A 16,441-nucleotide genomic window follows, 5' to 3' on the forward strand; every position below is an offset into this window, starting at 1 on the left:
GTCCTAGAGGTGATTTGGGACAGTTATGCTGTGGCGTTTTCATGACCTTTGCCAGATCATTTCCTCTCCTCTTCTTGTCAGGCAACTTGGAAGAGGAGGGATTTTCGGCAGACACTGCTCAGGTTGCTAGACCTCAGAGAGGTAGTCCCAGTGCCTCCTCAGGAGATTCACACCAGCAGGTATTCCATTTACTTCGTGGTGCCCATGAAAGAGGGTTTTTTTGGGCCCATTTTGTATCTCAAAGGTGTCAACAGAGCGCTCCGGGTTCCAGGTATTTGAGGAATTTCTGACTTCTCTTGATCTGATAGAAGCCTATCTGCATGTACCTTCTCAGGCCTCCCATCAGTGCTTCATTCGTTTTGCGATTTTGGGAGAGCATTATCAGCTTTGTACGCTTTCCTTTAGTCTAGCTACGGCACCATGCACCTTCACCAAGATTATGGTGGTGGTGCCTGCAGCCTTTCACAAAGAGGGCATTCTAGTGCATTCTGGATGATTGGATGATTCGAGCAAAGTCTTTTCAGGAGAGTTCCTGGGTTATGGCTCGAGTTGTGGAGTTTCTGCAGTCCCTGGGCAGTCTCTGTCCAAAAACCTGTTGACTCTGTCTCAGTGCTTGGATTATCTTGGCGTTTTTTTTTCCAACACCAGCTTGGGGAGAGTTTTCCTTCTGGAGGTCAGGATGTGCAAATTGCAGATGCAGATTTGCACTCTGATGGATTGCCAATATCCATTATTGCACTTGAGCTGCCACTTGATCTTCTAAATGACTATCATTTAGTCTCCAATATTTTTGCCCCGATCCCTCACTGTCTTATCTAATGTCAGCCAGACTGGGGCATGATTTGACCACAAGATCTGTTCAGTTCCTGCCCTCAAGACTTGATGCACTAAATCCCTTCCCACAAATAATCAATCCTGGAATAAGAGCAGTGCACCGAGTAGTGTGTATAGTCCCGGGCTGTGGGGTTAAGCTAACAACAAGCATCCACTACATCAAGAGTTCTTTCTTAGCCTTTCTATCCTCCTTACCATACTGTCGGCATCCTCCTGAGTTATGTGAGTCCCCTTCCACTACAAGAGATCCCTCTTTCTGGTCCAAAATCCAGGAAGCCCTTGATGGTCAGTGGGAACATACAGATTAACCAGTGTAATTCTCTCCCCATTAACTGCTGCCACCACAAGTAAGGGATCCTGCATTTTTTAGCATTAAATTTTAATTGCCAGTTACCAGACCATTCTTCAAGCTTCGCTAGATCCCGCCTTACGTTATCCACACCATCCGGAGATTCTGCCCTATTACAAAGCTTGGTATGATCTGCAAAAAGACAAACTTTGTCAGACAGTCGTTCCGCATTTTCACTCACAAAGTTGTTAAATAGATCCATCCCAAGGACATATCTGAGGCACTCCACTAAAAAATCCTTAACCTCTGAGCAAATTCCATTTACTACTACCGTATGTCTCCTTCCACTTAACCAGCCTTTAATCCACTTTGTTACTTTGGGTAAGTTTATTAGTCGCCTATGCAGCACCGTGACAAAATTGGATAGAGGGAGTGCTCTAGATGTGGTCTATTTAGATTTTAGCAAAGCCTTTGACAGTGTTCCACACAGACGTCTAATAAATAAACTGAGTGCCCTCGAGATGGGTCCCAAAGTGATGGGCTGGGTCAAGAACTGATTGAGTGGAAGGTGACCCAGGGTAGTGATCAATGGAGGTCTCTCTGAGGAAAGGGATGCTACTAGTGGTGTGCCTCAAGGTTCTGTTATTGGGCCTGTTCTTTTTAACATTTCTATAAATGATATTGCTGAAGGGCTGTCGGGTAAGATTTGCCTCTTTGCAGATGATACCAAAATCTGCAATAGAGTAGACACCCAGGATGGTGTGAATAACATGAAGAAAGACCTAGCAAAGCTTGAAGAATGGTCTGAAATTTGGCAGCTAAAATTTAATGTTGCTAAATGCAAAGTCATGTATTTGGGCTGCAAAAACCCGAGGGAATGATACAGTTTAGAAAGTAAAGAACTTATGTGCATGACGGAAGAGCGGGACTTGGGTGTAATGTATGTGATGATCTTAAGGTAACTAAACAAATGAAGCTGAATGAGTCAAAAACAAAACTACTCTGGCTTGGCCCAAAATTAAATCAGTTACCCACACTCTTTCCACTACCTTCTGGTCCCTCACTGCAGATCGAATTCTCAAGCAGAGTTTTGGGCATCATTATCGACTCTACACTTTCCTTTAATGATCATCTCAACTCTCTGGTAAAAAAAAAATGTTTTTTAGTCTTCACATGCTGAGGAAAGTGAGATCCTGCTTCCGCCAACAACATTTTGCTGACCTTGTACAATCAATCATTCTTTCCAGACTGGACTATTGTAATTCCATCTATCTAAGTCTAACCAAGAAAAATCTTCAAAGACTTCAGCGGATCCAGAACACTGCGGCTAGGTTGATCTTCGCAAGAAGCAAATTTGATCATGTTTCCCTGCTTCTGTCAAAACTTCACTGGCTTCCGGTGATTTCTAGGATTTACTTTAAATGTACCTGCTTAATTTTCAAGATCCTATATGGCATTCTTCCTCCCCTAATCCCATTATTCTGGAATTCTTCGAGACCTATCAGATCCACCCACATACTCAAACTGTCTTTCCCCTCGTTAAAAGGTGTCATGTATGCAGGTAAATTAGGGAAATCCCTTTTCTTCAAATTCACTGAGCTTTGGAATAACCTCCCTGCCCCGCTGAGGAACCTAGGCTCATTCCAATTATTCTGAAAGCATCTGAAAACCTGGCTTTTCTCCAAAATGTAAAGCTATCTATTTAAAATGTAAAGCTAGCTATCCTTTTCATAATCTCCAATTTCTTATTATGTCCTTCCTTCATTACCGTGTCGAGCTCTATCTTTATGGAGATGATGCGGTATACAAACTTAAGGTTTAGTTTAGTTTTAGTTTAGTTTAAACAGGTTGAAAAGGTGACGGCGAAAGCTAGAAGGATGCTAAGGTGCATAGGAAGAGGTATGGCCAGTAGGAAAAAAGGAGGTATTGATGTCTCTGTATAAGACACTGATGAGATCTCATTTAGAATATTGTATACAATTCTGGAGACTGCACCTTCAAAAAGATATAAAAATGATGGAGTCAGTCCTGAGGAAGGCTACTAAAATGGTGCATGGTCTTCGTCGTAAGACATATGGGGACAGACTTAAAGATCTCAATATGTATACTTTGAAGATAAAGTGGGAGAGGGGAGATATAATTTAGACGTTTAAATACCTATTTTGCATAAATGCACATGAGTCGAGTATTTCATTTAAAAGGAAACGCTGGAATGAGAGGGCATAGGATGAAGTTGAGAGGTGTTATCCCAGGACAAGCAGGCATGATATTCTCACATGTGGATGTGGGTGACGTCATCTACGGAGCCCCGGCGCGGACAGCTTTTCAAGCAAACTTGATTAAAGTTTCAAGTTTGCACACTGCACCACGCATGTGCGTGCCTTCTCGCCCACTAGAGGGCGCATCCCACCTCGTGGTCCTCAGTTCAAATTTTTCCGCGGAGCAAGAAAGCCCTGTGGATCTGAGCTCCAGTGTTTTTGCCTTCTAGCTGCCGCGTTTAGTTTGTTTTTCCCTTCGAATTAGTTCGCGGTGCTGTTTTCCTTTCGTTTCTTTTCAAAAAAAAAAAAAAAAAAAAAGTCTTTCGTTTTTCGTCGGCCTCCGGGGGCTCCCGGAAGCCGTGGCCGCGGGACGTCGGTACGTTCCCGGCCTTCTTCTTTTTCTTCGTGGATGTCCCGTCCTGTTACGGGATTCAAAAAGTGCAGCCGGTGTGAGAGGTTGCTTTCCATCACTGACCCTCACCGGTGGTGCATTGTCTGTCTTGGGCCCGAACATCCGACAGACTCGTGTGATCGCTGTGCTACCTTCCAAAACAGGGCCCTCCGTCGCCGTAAGGCAAGAATGGCCGAATTGTTCGCCGTCGACGCGCCGCCTAAGGCCTCGACGTCGGCCTCGGCTTCGGCCCCGGCCTTGACCTCGGCCTCGGCGTCCTCGGGGGCCTCGGCCTCGCCTCGGCCCTCTTCCTCGAAGGCGTCGTCAGTGAAGCAAGCTTCGGGTAAGTCCTCTGTTCCATCCCCTTCAGCAAAGAAGCCATCCTCGAGTCAGGCCAAGGCGGGTGGGTCGACCCCGGCCCCGCATCGGACCTCGACTCCGCACACCCCGAGGGAATACTCGAGACCGAGGTCGCCCTCCAGGGAGTGTGCCCCGGACTCGGAACTCCCCACCTTCGTGGGGATTCCGGCCTTCCAGGATCTCCTCCGAGCTCTGATCTCATCGGAGCTGTCGGGAGCCCTGGAAGTGTTGCAGCGTGCTGCGGTTCCGGCGGCCTCGACCTCGGCCTGGGCGCCTTCGGTCTCGGAGGCCCCGGCCTCGGCTCCCTCGGGAGCCCCGGCCTCGGCGACCTCGGTCTCGGGTACTGTGGCCCCGTTCACCTCGGTCTCGGCCCCGCCCCGGACCTCGACCTCGGGGGAACCCCCTGAGCGCAGTGTAAGGCCCAAAGAAAAGTTGCGCAGAGTGCGCCGCCTTTCCTCCTCTTCCTCCAGGTCTTCCAGACACGCCTCGCCCTCGACGCGACCTCGGACGGGGCGTCGATCGAGGAAGTCCAAGCGGCCCCGAGGCTCGCCTCGGCGCGACCGTTCCTTGTCGTTCGGGGGCGAGGCGCTGCAGGTGTCGGAGCTGCGCCTCGACAACCCGAGGCTCCTCCGCTCACCCCATGGGAAGTCTTCCCGGGCCGCCTCGCCGAGGAAACGGGAGAGTGTCCCACGAACCCCGGGGTCCTCACCCAAGGGTTCTGCGAGGAGGATAACTTCCCCTTCCCCCTCGAGGGCCCTCGAGAGGGGATCCTGGGATTCGGGATCGGTTAGGGACCCTCATTATTCCCATGAGGCCTCCCCCCTCTCCTCGGTGGGGCGGTCGAGAACCCCCTCTCCCCAGGCTAGGCCGTCCTCATTTTCATCCTTCGTTCAGGACATGGCCCAAGCCCTGGGGATTGACCTGATGGTAGGCTCTCGGTATTCCAAAGAATTTTTGGAGGAACAGGACCTCCCCACTCTTCCTAGGGAGGTGCCTAGACTCCCTCTCAACAGTGTCCTTCTGCAAACCTGGCTGAAGAACTTGTCAAACCCTCTTACAGTCACGTCTGTGCCTTCAAAAATGGAATCGAAGTATAGGACGATTCCCCCTAAAGGGTTCGATAAGGCGCAGCTCTCACACCAGTCCCTTCTGGTGGAGTCTGCTCTTAAAAAATCACAGCCCTCACGGGTTTCTGCGGCGGTTCCACCAGGCAGGGAGGGGCGGACCCTGGACAAGTTTGGCCGTCGCCTCTATTCAAATTCCCTGATGGCCACCAGGGTTCTAAATTACGCCTTCACCTTTTCCTCCTTTTTGCGTGGTATGGTGAAGGACCTTCCTCAATATCGAAACTCGTTACCGGACTCCCAAAGAGCAGGATTCGACAAGTTTATGTCCAACCTGTCTCAATTGCGGTTGTACCTATTCCATGCAGTGTACGACGCCTTTGAGCTGGTTTCGAGGGTGTCGGCCCTCGCGGTGGCCATGCGCCGCTTGGCCTGGCTTCGCACCCTCGACATGGACCCAAACCTGCAGGAACACCTGGCAGACTTGCCTTGTGTGGGGTCCGAGTTATTCGACGAGTCATTGGACGCGGCGACCAAGCGCTTGTCGGAACAGGAGCGCTCTCTAGCATCCCTGGTCCGCCCCAAACCTAGGCCCCCGCCGCAGAAACCCTTTCGGCCTCCGCCGCGCCGATACCCTCAGAAGTCGACCCCGGCTTTCTCGAGACCGCCTCCGAGACGTCCGTCTCAGCGAGGCAGAGGGGGACAACCCCAAGCCCCGGCGCAGGGCCCTTCTAAGCCAGCGCCTTCCTTTTGACGGGCTGAGCGGACGGGGCGGGTTCCCCTCCGCACTTTCACAAGAACCCCTTCCTATCGGGGGCCGTCTTCGGTCCTTCCGGGAGGCATGGACCGGGATTACCTCAGACGCTTGGGTGCTCCGGATCGTCTCCGAGGGCTACTCGCTCAACTTTGTGTCCTCGCCGCCGGACAGTCCCCCAAGTTTAGTCCCCTGCAACCGTTCGCAGCTACCGACCCTTATAACCGAAGCCAAAGCCCTCTTGAAGCTTCGGGCGGTCGAGCCGGTCCCCAAGGACCAGTGGGGCACGGGGTTTTACTCCCGCTACTTCTTGGTCCCAAAAAAGACCGGGGACCTGCGCCCCATACTGGACCTCAGGAAGCTCAACAAATTCCTGGCCCGGGAGAAGTTTCGAATGCTGTCTCTCCCGGTTCTGTATCCCCTCTTGGAGGAAGGGGACTGGATGTGCTCCCTCGACCTGAAGGAAGCATACACCCATGTTCCGGTGCACCCCGCCTGTCGAAGATTCTTACGATTCCAGGTGGGGGACCTCCACCTCCAGTACAGGGTACTGCCCTTCGGCCTGGCCGCGTCCCCACGAGTATTCACGAAGTGCATGGTGGTGGTTGCAGCAGCCCTCAGGTCGCGTGGACTTCACGTGTTCCCTTACCTGGAAGATTGGCTCATCAAAGCCCCGACCAGGGAGGGGGTTATCTCAGCGACCCGACAGTCTATTGCCTTCCTGCAAACTCTCGGGTTCGAGATAAACTTTCCAAAGTCTCAGTTGAGGCCGTCGCAGTCTCTTCAATTCATAGGTGCGGTGCTGGACACGGTGCGCCTACGCTCCTACCTGCCGACCCAGCGGTTGGAAGCCCTGGTACGGATGAGCCACCAGGTCTCTCAACTGTCGAAGGTGTCGGCCAAGCGCATGATGATGCTGCTGGGCCATATGGCCTCGACGGTACATGTCACACCGTTTGCGAGGCTACATCTGAGGATCCCTCAGTGGACCCTCGCGTCCCAGTGGCGTCAGGAGTGCGACCCGGTGTCTCGCCTCATTTCGGTAACTCCGCCCTTGCGGAAATCGCTGCGTTGGTGGACAGACTCTTCAAATCTGTCCATGGGGCTATTGTTTCGCACTCCGCCCTTTCGCAAGGTCCTGACCACGGACTCCTCGGAGTACGCGTGGGGAGCCCATCTCGACGGTCTTCGCACGCAGGGCCTGTGGTCGACAGAAGACCGTCAGTGTCACATCAACGTGCTAGAGCTGCGAGCCATCTTCCTAGCACTTCGAGCCTTCGTTCACATATTGCAGGACCAGGTGGTCCTCGTCCGCACGGACAATCAGGTGGCAATGTATTATGTGAACAAGCAGGGAGGAACGGGGTCATGGCCCCTCTGCTCCGAAGCTCTTCGCCTCTGGGAGTGGGCGGCCTCCCGGAACATCTTCCTCCGGGCGGTCTACATCCAAGGAGAACGGAATTGCCTGGCGGACAAACTGAGTCGACTTCTGCAACCGCACGAGTGGACTCTACACTCAGCAGTTCTACGCGAGGTTTTCGCTCGCTGGGGAACGCCACAGGTGGATCTGTTTGCCTCTCCGGAGACACACAAACTACCACTATATTGTTCTCGGATGTACTCGCAGGACCGTCTGGAAGCGGATGCCTTCCTACTCGACTGGGAAGGGAGGTTCCTGTATGCATTCCCTCCGTTCCCTCTGATCATGCGAACGTTGGTACACCTAAAATCGTCCACGGCCACGATGATTCTCATAGCACCTCGATGGCCGCGTCAGCACTGGTTCTCCCTGCTGCTCCAGCTCAGTGCCAGAGAGCCTCTTCCCCTGCCTGTCTCTCCTTCTCTGCTGTCTCAGAGTCAAGGATCCATGTTACATCCCAATCTGCAGTCATTGCACCTGACAGCCTGGTTTCTTGTTCCCTGACTCCTCCGGACCTGTCTCAATCGGTGAAGGAGGTGTTGGAAGCCTCCCGCAAGATCTCGACGAGGCTTTGCTATGCGCAGAAATGGACCAGGTTTTCCACCTGGTGTTCGTCTTTTCACCTGGATCCGGTATCAGTTCCGGTATCCTCGGTTTTAGAATATTTATTTCATTTGTCGCGCTCCGGCTTGAAAACCACTTCGGTGCGGGTTCATCTCAGTGCGATTTCCGCTTTCCACCAACCTCTGGAGGGACGCCCTCTGTCACTCCATCCCTTGGTGACACGCTTCATGAAAGGGTTACTCAGGGTTTGCCCCCCTCTTAAGCCTCCGTCTGTCGTGTGGAATTTGAATGTAGTTCTGGCTCAACTGATGAAACCCCCTTTTGAGCCACTCAACAAGTCCCTCTTGAAATTTCTGACTTGGAAGGCGGTGTTTCTGATTGCCCTCACCTCCGCCAGGCGGATTGGGGAGTTGCAAGCCTTGGTTGCGGACCCTCCTTTCACTGTCTTTCATCACGACAAGGTGGTCCTCCGCACCCATCCTAAGTTTTTACCTAAAGTTGTTTCTGACTTCCACCTCAATCAGTCCATTGTCCTTCCTGTGTTCTTCCCGAAGCCCCACTCCCATCCGGGCGAGACGGCGCTTCACACGCTTGACTGTAAGAGGGCGTTGGCATTTTATCTTCAACGCACCAGGCCTCATCGGAAGGTTCCTCAATTGTTTTTGTCCTTCGATCCCAATCGATTAGGGCATCCAGTTTCCAAGCGCACTCTGTCTAACTGGTTGGCCGCTTGCATTTCCTTTTGCTACGCTCAGGCCGGCCTTCCTCCCCCGGGTCGAGTCACGGGGCACAAGGTCCGAGCGATGGCAGCTTCGATAGCTTTCCTCCGATCCACTCCGATGGAGGACATATGCAAGGCTGCCACTTGGTCTTCGGTTCATACATTCACCTCTCATTACTGCCTGGACACTTTATCCAGGAGTGACGGCCGGTTTGGCCAGTCAGTTTTGCAAAATCTGTTTTCCTAAATTGCCATCCTCCCACCTGCCCTTTTTTGGTTAGCTTGGAGGTCACCCACATGTGAGAATATCATGCCTGCTTGTCCTGGGATAAAGCACAGTTACTTACCGTAACAGGTGTTATCCAGGGACAGCAGGCATATATTCTCACAACCCGCCCGCCTCCCCGGGGATGGCTTCCTTGCTAGTTATGGAACTGAGGACCACGAGGTGGGATGCGCCCTCTAGTGGGCGAGAAGGCACGCACATGCGTGGTGCAGTGTGCAAACTTGAAACTTTAATCAAGTTTGCTTGAAAAGCTGTCCGCGCCGGGGCTCCGTAGATGACGTCACCCACATCCACATGTGAGAATATATGCCTGCTGTCCCTGGATAACACCTGTTACGGTAAGTAACTGTGCTATACGCTCAGGAGTAATCTAAGTAAATACTTTTTTACAGAAGGGTGGTAGATGTGTGGTACAGTCTACCAGAAGATGTGGTAGAGACAGAAACTGTTTGAATTCAATAAAGTGTAGGATAGGCAAGTGGGATCTCCTAGAAAGAGGAAGAGATAATGGTTACTGCGGATGGGCAGACTGGAAGAGTTAAATGGTCATTTTTCTCAATGGAGGAGAGTAAACAGTGGAGTGCCGCAGGGGTCTGTACTGGGACCAGTCCTATTTTACTTATTTATAAATGATCTTGAAATTGAACGATGAGTGAGGTGATTAAATTTGCAGATTATTAATAAACATAAAATGTTCAAAGTTGTCAAAACGCATGTAGATTGTGAAAAATCGCAGGCAGACATTTGGAAATTGGAAGACTGTGTGTCCAAATGGCAGATGAAATTTAATGTGGACAAATGCAAAGTGATGCACATTGGGAAGAATCACAGTTACCGGATGCTAGGGTCCACCTTGGAGGTTAGCACCCAAGAAAAGGATCTGGGTATCATCGTAGACAATACGATGAAACCTTCCACCCAATGTATTGCGGCTGCCAAGAAAGCAAATAGAACGCTAGGAATTATTTTAAAAGATATGGTTAACAAGACTAAGAATATTATAATGCCCCTATATTGCTCCATGGTGCAACCTCATCTGGAGTATTGTGTTCAATTCTGGTCTCCTTATCTCAAGAAAGATATAGTGGCCCTAGAAAAGGTTCAAAGAAGAGCGACCATGATGGTAAAGGGGATGGAACTCCTCTCGTATGAGGAAAGACTAAAACGGTTAGGGCTTTTCAGCTTGGAAAATAGATGGCTGATGGGAGATATGATTTAAGTCTACAAAATCCTGAGTGGTGTAGAACAGGTACAAGTGGATCAATTTTTCACTTTGTCAAAAATTACAGAAACTAAGTTACAGGGAAAAACATTTAAAACCAATAGGAGGAAATTTTTTTTCACTCAGAGAATAGTTAAGTTCTGGAACACGTTGCCAGAGGATGTGGTAAGAGTGGATAGAGTAGGTAGTTTTAAGAAAGGTTTGGAAAATTTCTTATTGAGAAAGATATGGGGGAAGCCACTGCTTGCCCTGGATCCGGTAGCATGGAATGTTGTTACTCCTTGGATTAGCCACTGTGAGAACGGGCTACTGGGTTTGATGGACCATTGGTCTGACCCAGTAAGGCTATTCTTATATTCTGCCATCTTGGTTCTATATTCCCAATGCCCCACATTCAAACTTCCCCCTTCCCCACATCCCAACATTGTATATTTGCCACCTCTATACCTTTGAGATCCCCATTTATGGTCTCTTCTGTCACTCATACCCTACCTGCACTCACACATTCCTACCTCCTGAAAGTTCTTTCCCCCATGGAGTCCCTTCAAAGTACAGTAGAATCTCAGTTATCCGACACCCACAGGGATTGGTGGATACCGAATAACAGTTTTTCTGGTTAGAGAGAGTGTTAGAAACACTCTCAAGAACCCCTGTCCCACCCTGAAGCTCCAGCACGGCAGTGGTCCTGAGCCACAAAGCTTTCCTCCCTCAAGCCCATAAGTGGCAGAAGCAGGCGACAGTTCTGAGCTACGAACCCCCTCACTCACTCCCTCCTTTGCTCTCTTCCTTAGCCGAACACAGCACTCAGCTGGAGGCAACCTCTAAACAAGCTGCTCGTGGCCAGCCCTGGCAGGGCCTTTCCTCTGATGCTTTGGAAGTGACGCATCTGAGGAAAGGCCTTGCCGGGGCTGGCCGCAAGCAGCCTATGCCTCCTGCTGACCACTGCGCATCAGGTAAGGAAGAGAGAGAGGGAGTTTGTGGCTCAAGACTGCCGCCTGCTTCTAGGGCTTGAGGGAGGAAGGAGGGCTTTACAGCTCAGGACCACTGCCATGCTGGTGCTTTGGAGAGGGAGGGAGTAGGGTTTGTAGCTGCTTGAGGGCGGAATTGCAGCTCAGAATGTACTTTGGGGGATTCCCCCCCCTTCCCGGCGACTTTTTTGCTGGTTGTGTGAGAGTCGCAGTTAACTGAGTCTCTACTATACTCATCTCCCTATCCTGTACAGGAGGGCTCAGGACAGAAGAATCTCCCTCCAGCATACAGAAGCTTTCCTCCCTTCTTGGTAACTCACTAACAGACAGTTTACCATATCCCAACATTAAAAGTCCTCTACTCTTCTTCCTCTTGGATCTCTGCACATAGTCATATCTCTCACATACACACTCAACCATCACTCATAAATTCCCTTAACTCTAGAAATTCTTTCTCTATTATGTCTTCCTTCCCCAGCATGTCCGCTCCTCAGCATAGGAGTTTTCATGGCATAAAGGTGTCCCTCTAGTGTCCATAAGTTCAAGCTCTGCTTCCTTTTTGTTGGCCAGAAACTGATAGTTGTACTCTGACACCCCTGCCTGTTTTCTGCTAATGGAAGCCGCCAAATGCTGCTGAATAGAAGGAGCCTCTACTGTTGCTCCTGTTTCCTTTGGCATCTCGATCCCCTCCTTTTGCAGTAGGGTCTTTGCCTCGCCCAGCAAAGTAACCCTGATAAGGGCTCCATTAAAAGTCACCACCATCCTAAATGGATATGTCCACCGATATCAAATGTTGATTTTGGTTAGTGTCTTGGTCATATCCCAAAAAGATCTTAGTTTCTGTAGGGTTCCTGCTGCCAAATCTTGATAAAGAGTTAAATTCTGCAACCATTTCATTTAAGTGTCCCCATCTCCCCCGCTCTTTCAGGGCACAGCTCTGCAAGCTAACCAAAATGTCTGTCTCTCCATTGTATGAGGGCCAAGTGCATGATAGGCTCTCTACCAGGTTCTAAGTTCTCTGCCAAGAGCCAACGAAACAAGTTTGTGACAACTTTCCATGGTTTCTTGAACCCCTCACACCCTAAAGTTGTTGCATCGGGTATGGTTTTCGAGGTCCTCTATCTTATCAACCAGTTCCTGTATTTCTGCTCGAATGTCCTCCACTCCCCTTTATCCCCCAGTTACACTGTCTTCACCCCTAAGCACTTGGGCCCCACCGCATCAATTTGGGCACTCATATCAGTGAATTCGGACTTGAGCTTCTGTATGACTTCTATCACTTGTGTGGCCACAGCCAAAATTTGTGATTTTACTTCTGAAATCCATTCTCACATGTTGGCCTTAAGCAGGACCTCAGCTCTCTCACCTTCTATTGGTGCCAATTGCCTTTGTTCCATAATCGGTCCTGTCGGGTAGGTACGGCATGTAGTCTCCTCTGCTGGACTCACACCATATGACAGTACACTTGCCACTTTCTAAGGCACCCAACCCAGTGTTTTTGTCAACATTAGCTTTCTTTTTAGACGCCATCTACTGTACACCTGTAGATCAATCCCCAGTTCCATCCAGAGTCAATCCAATCGATCAGGTGTGTCTATTCTGCTGGGAAAATTTGCAGCAAAAGACGGAGCCCTCAACTTGGCTGCCACCATCCCAGGTGGTGTCACTTCTCCTGAAATGTTGTTTTTTTCTAACACCAATTACTCAGGATCAGAGGTCCCCATTGTATCCTGACCATCAGTCCCTAGCCCTCATGGCTTGGATGTTAAAAAGATAATGGTGGATTCTCTCAACTTGCCTGAATTTATCTCAAGTTCCACTGGTCTACAGAAGTTTCCACTAGGAGATTGGAAGAGGTTTGCTATCTGGTGTGAGGATGAGGTACTATAATCTTTCCTGCCTGAGGAAGAAGAGGTTACCTTCGAAAGCTAATCATAAACTACATTGTTAGTCCAATAAAAAAAAGTATTAATTTTTTTTTCTTTGTTTTTGTTTTATTTCTACATATTACCTGCCTTACACAAAAAACATTTGAATACCTTGTACATTTTTCAGAATCCAGTCTTAAGACCAACTTCATAAGAGTTCTTCGTGCAGTTGGCACCTACCATCACCAAGCTGAAGGTAAACCCATCTCTGTTCAGTCTTTAGTTGTTCACTTTACACGGGCCTTGCTTCTACTGAAATCTCCCATCTACCCTCCTGCAGTGTCATGGGATTTCAATGTTATCTTAACCCAGTTGATGAAAGTTCACCTGAAGTACCTTACTTGAAAGATCTTGTTTTTGATGAAGGTTATTTCAGCCCATAGGGATCCATATTACCCAAACTTTTCAACAGTAGAGTGGACTGGACATTCATCCTAAGTTCTTCCTCCTAAGAGATGGTGTTGGAGGTCATCTTAAGCAGTCAACTAGTCTACCAACGTGTTTTTTTTCCCAAAACCTTCTGCCCATGAAGATGAAAGCACACATTTTGGATGTTAAAAACAAAATCTTTGGTCTTCTATTTGGTGTAACCAAAGGTCTTAGAAAGTTTACCCAGCTTATTTCTTTTAACCCAAGCAAGATGGGGGATGCAATTGGCAACAAACTCTTTTAAATTGGCTGTCTCGAAAAGGGTATGTCACAGCTCAAACATCAGTAGCCCACTTGAGGTCAGTCTCAATAGAAAACATAGTCTACATATTCAAATCATATTGTTTGGAACAGGAATCCCAACAAGATAATCAGTTTAGTCAGACAGTTCTCCAGAATTTGAGGTTTAGAATACCAACTCTATCCCTCTAGGTCCAGTTTGTTTCAGGCTGCCTTTCCAAAACAAAAAGATAAGGTTCATAAGATGATACTTGCCATGTTCCTTACCTTTGTTAGTTGTAATTGCAACCTTTGTGTCTTTATCAGTTTGACAAGTGCTAACTTGAGGCTGATTGAAAATACTCTACCACAGTATAAATTCTGAGCACTTCTTAGAAATAGACACAGCTGCCAACTTAAAACAAACTTACAAGGCTGCAGTCCTGTGCCCAAAAAGGATGCACAGCTATTTCTGAGCCAAAGACACTGCTGTTTTCCATTTGCTGCACTATAGATTGAAGACAATTCCAAAAACAAAAAAATCACTACAAAATAATGTGTATTTGCTTTGGAGAAAAGTTTAAAATAAAATCATCTTCTGATGCAGGTTTCTGATGCATTTTTGATCTTTAATATTAACAAGCTTTGTGCTCAAGGACCAGAGAGGTAGCCTAATGGTTAGTATAGCGGACTGAGACCCTGGGGAAGTCATTTAACCCTCCCTTGCCCCAGGTACAAAAACTTAAGATTGAGTCCATTAGGGACAAGTACCTGCATATAATGTGTTCAGCACTGCGAAGGTCTAGTAGCAATACAGAAATAATTAGCACTAGTGGTGTTAGTAGTAGTAATATTGAAATGAGCCGTCTAACCTCATTTAGAGCAATTCTAACTTTAATTTATATTGTGGGGTATTTGTTCATTTACTTACTTTGAGGTTTCAGGGCTCCAAAAGTTCCATATGGCAGCCAAAGTATTTCTCTCAGATGCTGTGCTGGATATGTTTGTCTTAATTGACAGAAGTTTAATCAGTGATCTTTTGAGGTCTGTGAAAATGTATTTATGGTAGAAAGATGCATGGGGACAGAAATTCCACACATCCCTGCTCACTCTTGGTGGAATCTATCCCATACCCAACTGTACCTATTGAGGCCAGTAGCTTGCTCGACTTCAAGAGTCGATGGGACAAAAAGGTGGGAGTAGTACAGAGTTATGCTCAAACGATAGATACTCCAGGGGAGAAGGGTTCTTGAATAGGCAGACTAGTTGGGAGGGAGGGTTCTTGAGTGGGCAGACTTGTTGGGCCGTCAGCCCTTTTCTGCCGTCATATTCTATGTTTCTATGTTACCTGCTAAGATCCATTCCATCCCCACAGGAGTCAACACTAATTATTTATTGGTTCAATTTTCTATACCATTCTCCCCAGGGAGCTCGGAACGGTTTACATGAATTTATTCAGGCACTCAAGCATTTTCCCTGTTTGTCCCAACAGGCTCACAATCTACCTGGGACAGTGGGGGCATTAAGTGACTCGCCCAGGGTCACAAGGAGCAGCGTTGGTTTAAATCCACAACCTCAGGGTGCTGAGGCTGTAGCTTTAACCACCGTACCACACACTCCCCACTATTATTTACTTGCTTACAGCCCTCTGTTTCTTCCCAATCCCACCAGCCTCCCTTGATTTTTATTTAGTGTTTCAAGCCTTACTCTGATGTTACAGCTTCCTCTATGGGCATTCCCAGGCCCATTCTGGTGCTCCAGTTGCCTCTCTCAAGGCAGTCCACCATACCTCATCCTGGAGTCCCTAGAGATTTTGACTGCAGTCCTGCTGGAATCCCGTGGCAACTTCTTCCGTACCCACAGGAAGAGATTCCTGCAATCCCCATTCCCATGCAGCATTCTAATTTATAGAGAAGAAAAGTCATAACCACTATCATGGCTGCTGTAACTTACAAGTGGAGATAATTATTCATGTAATAAAAGCAATGAGTCGCACTTCTTAGACAAAAACACATCTTGCCACTAAACTCAGGAATACCACTGGCCTAGAGAGAAGCTTTGTCTGTATGTGGGACCCCAATTAAATTATTGCTTAGTTTCTGTCCCTTCTTATAGAGATGTATGCTTTTTCTTTCTGAGCAGAGTAATGAGCCTCACGAATCGATGCCCATTGCTGCCTTTGGACAAAAACAACGACCTTCCAGATACCTCATGACACCCCCACGGTTGCATTACGCACCTACTACCCAGTCACCCATTACAGTAAGTGAAGTCGTATATATATTAATATATTGTGGCTGCATTCTCATTAGATAATTAGAAAGATGCCCTCTGAAGATGAGATGGTTTTGATAGCCAAATGGCAATGCAAGAGATATTATTGTATTGGCAGCCTCTGAGAGGATTGAGAGCTCAGTAATTGGATATCCTGTCCTGCTTGAGGATAGCTGGCTTTTGGGGAGCGAAGTAGTCATATAGGAGCAAATCCCAAAGGTGGTAATTGATTAGCTCTAGTGCCACATTAATAGGAAGCATTTGTTCAGGTTGGCAGCATTGGGACTGGAGCAATCTCCAGCAAGGGCAGAGCGCATAATAGTCTTCTAGTGGGTCAGGACACCTAATGGAGTCACTAAAACCCACATTTGGAGGTACAAGTCATGTGAGTTCTCCATAGGTGCATCATTATTATTTTGCACTTCCAGAGGGTCACACAGTTTAATTTGCCAATGATTAT

At 48.3% G+C, this 16,441-nt stretch overlaps 1 protein-coding gene across 6 annotated transcripts in view; it reads left to right on the forward strand.

Moving 5' to 3' along the window:
* The window catches only part of LIN9 (lin-9 DREAM MuvB core complex component), a 234,035-nt gene that overhangs the window by 149,355 nt on the left and 68,239 nt on the right, over window positions 1-16,441 (forward strand). For all 6 annotated transcript variants that reach the window (XM_033939856.1, XM_033939857.1, XM_033939858.1 and 3 more), the window contains one exon: window positions 15,850-15,969. In XM_033939856.1, coding sequence (XP_033795747.1) covers window positions 15,850-15,969 — 120 coding nt within the window. The remainder of the gene's footprint in view (window positions 1-15,849; window positions 15,970-16,441) is intronic.

The sequence above is a fragment of the Geotrypetes seraphini genome, chromosome 3 (assembly GCF_902459505.1).
Source record: "Geotrypetes seraphini chromosome 3, aGeoSer1.1, whole genome shotgun sequence".
Lineage (NCBI taxonomy): Eukaryota > Metazoa > Chordata > Amphibia > Gymnophiona > Dermophiidae > Geotrypetes > Geotrypetes seraphini.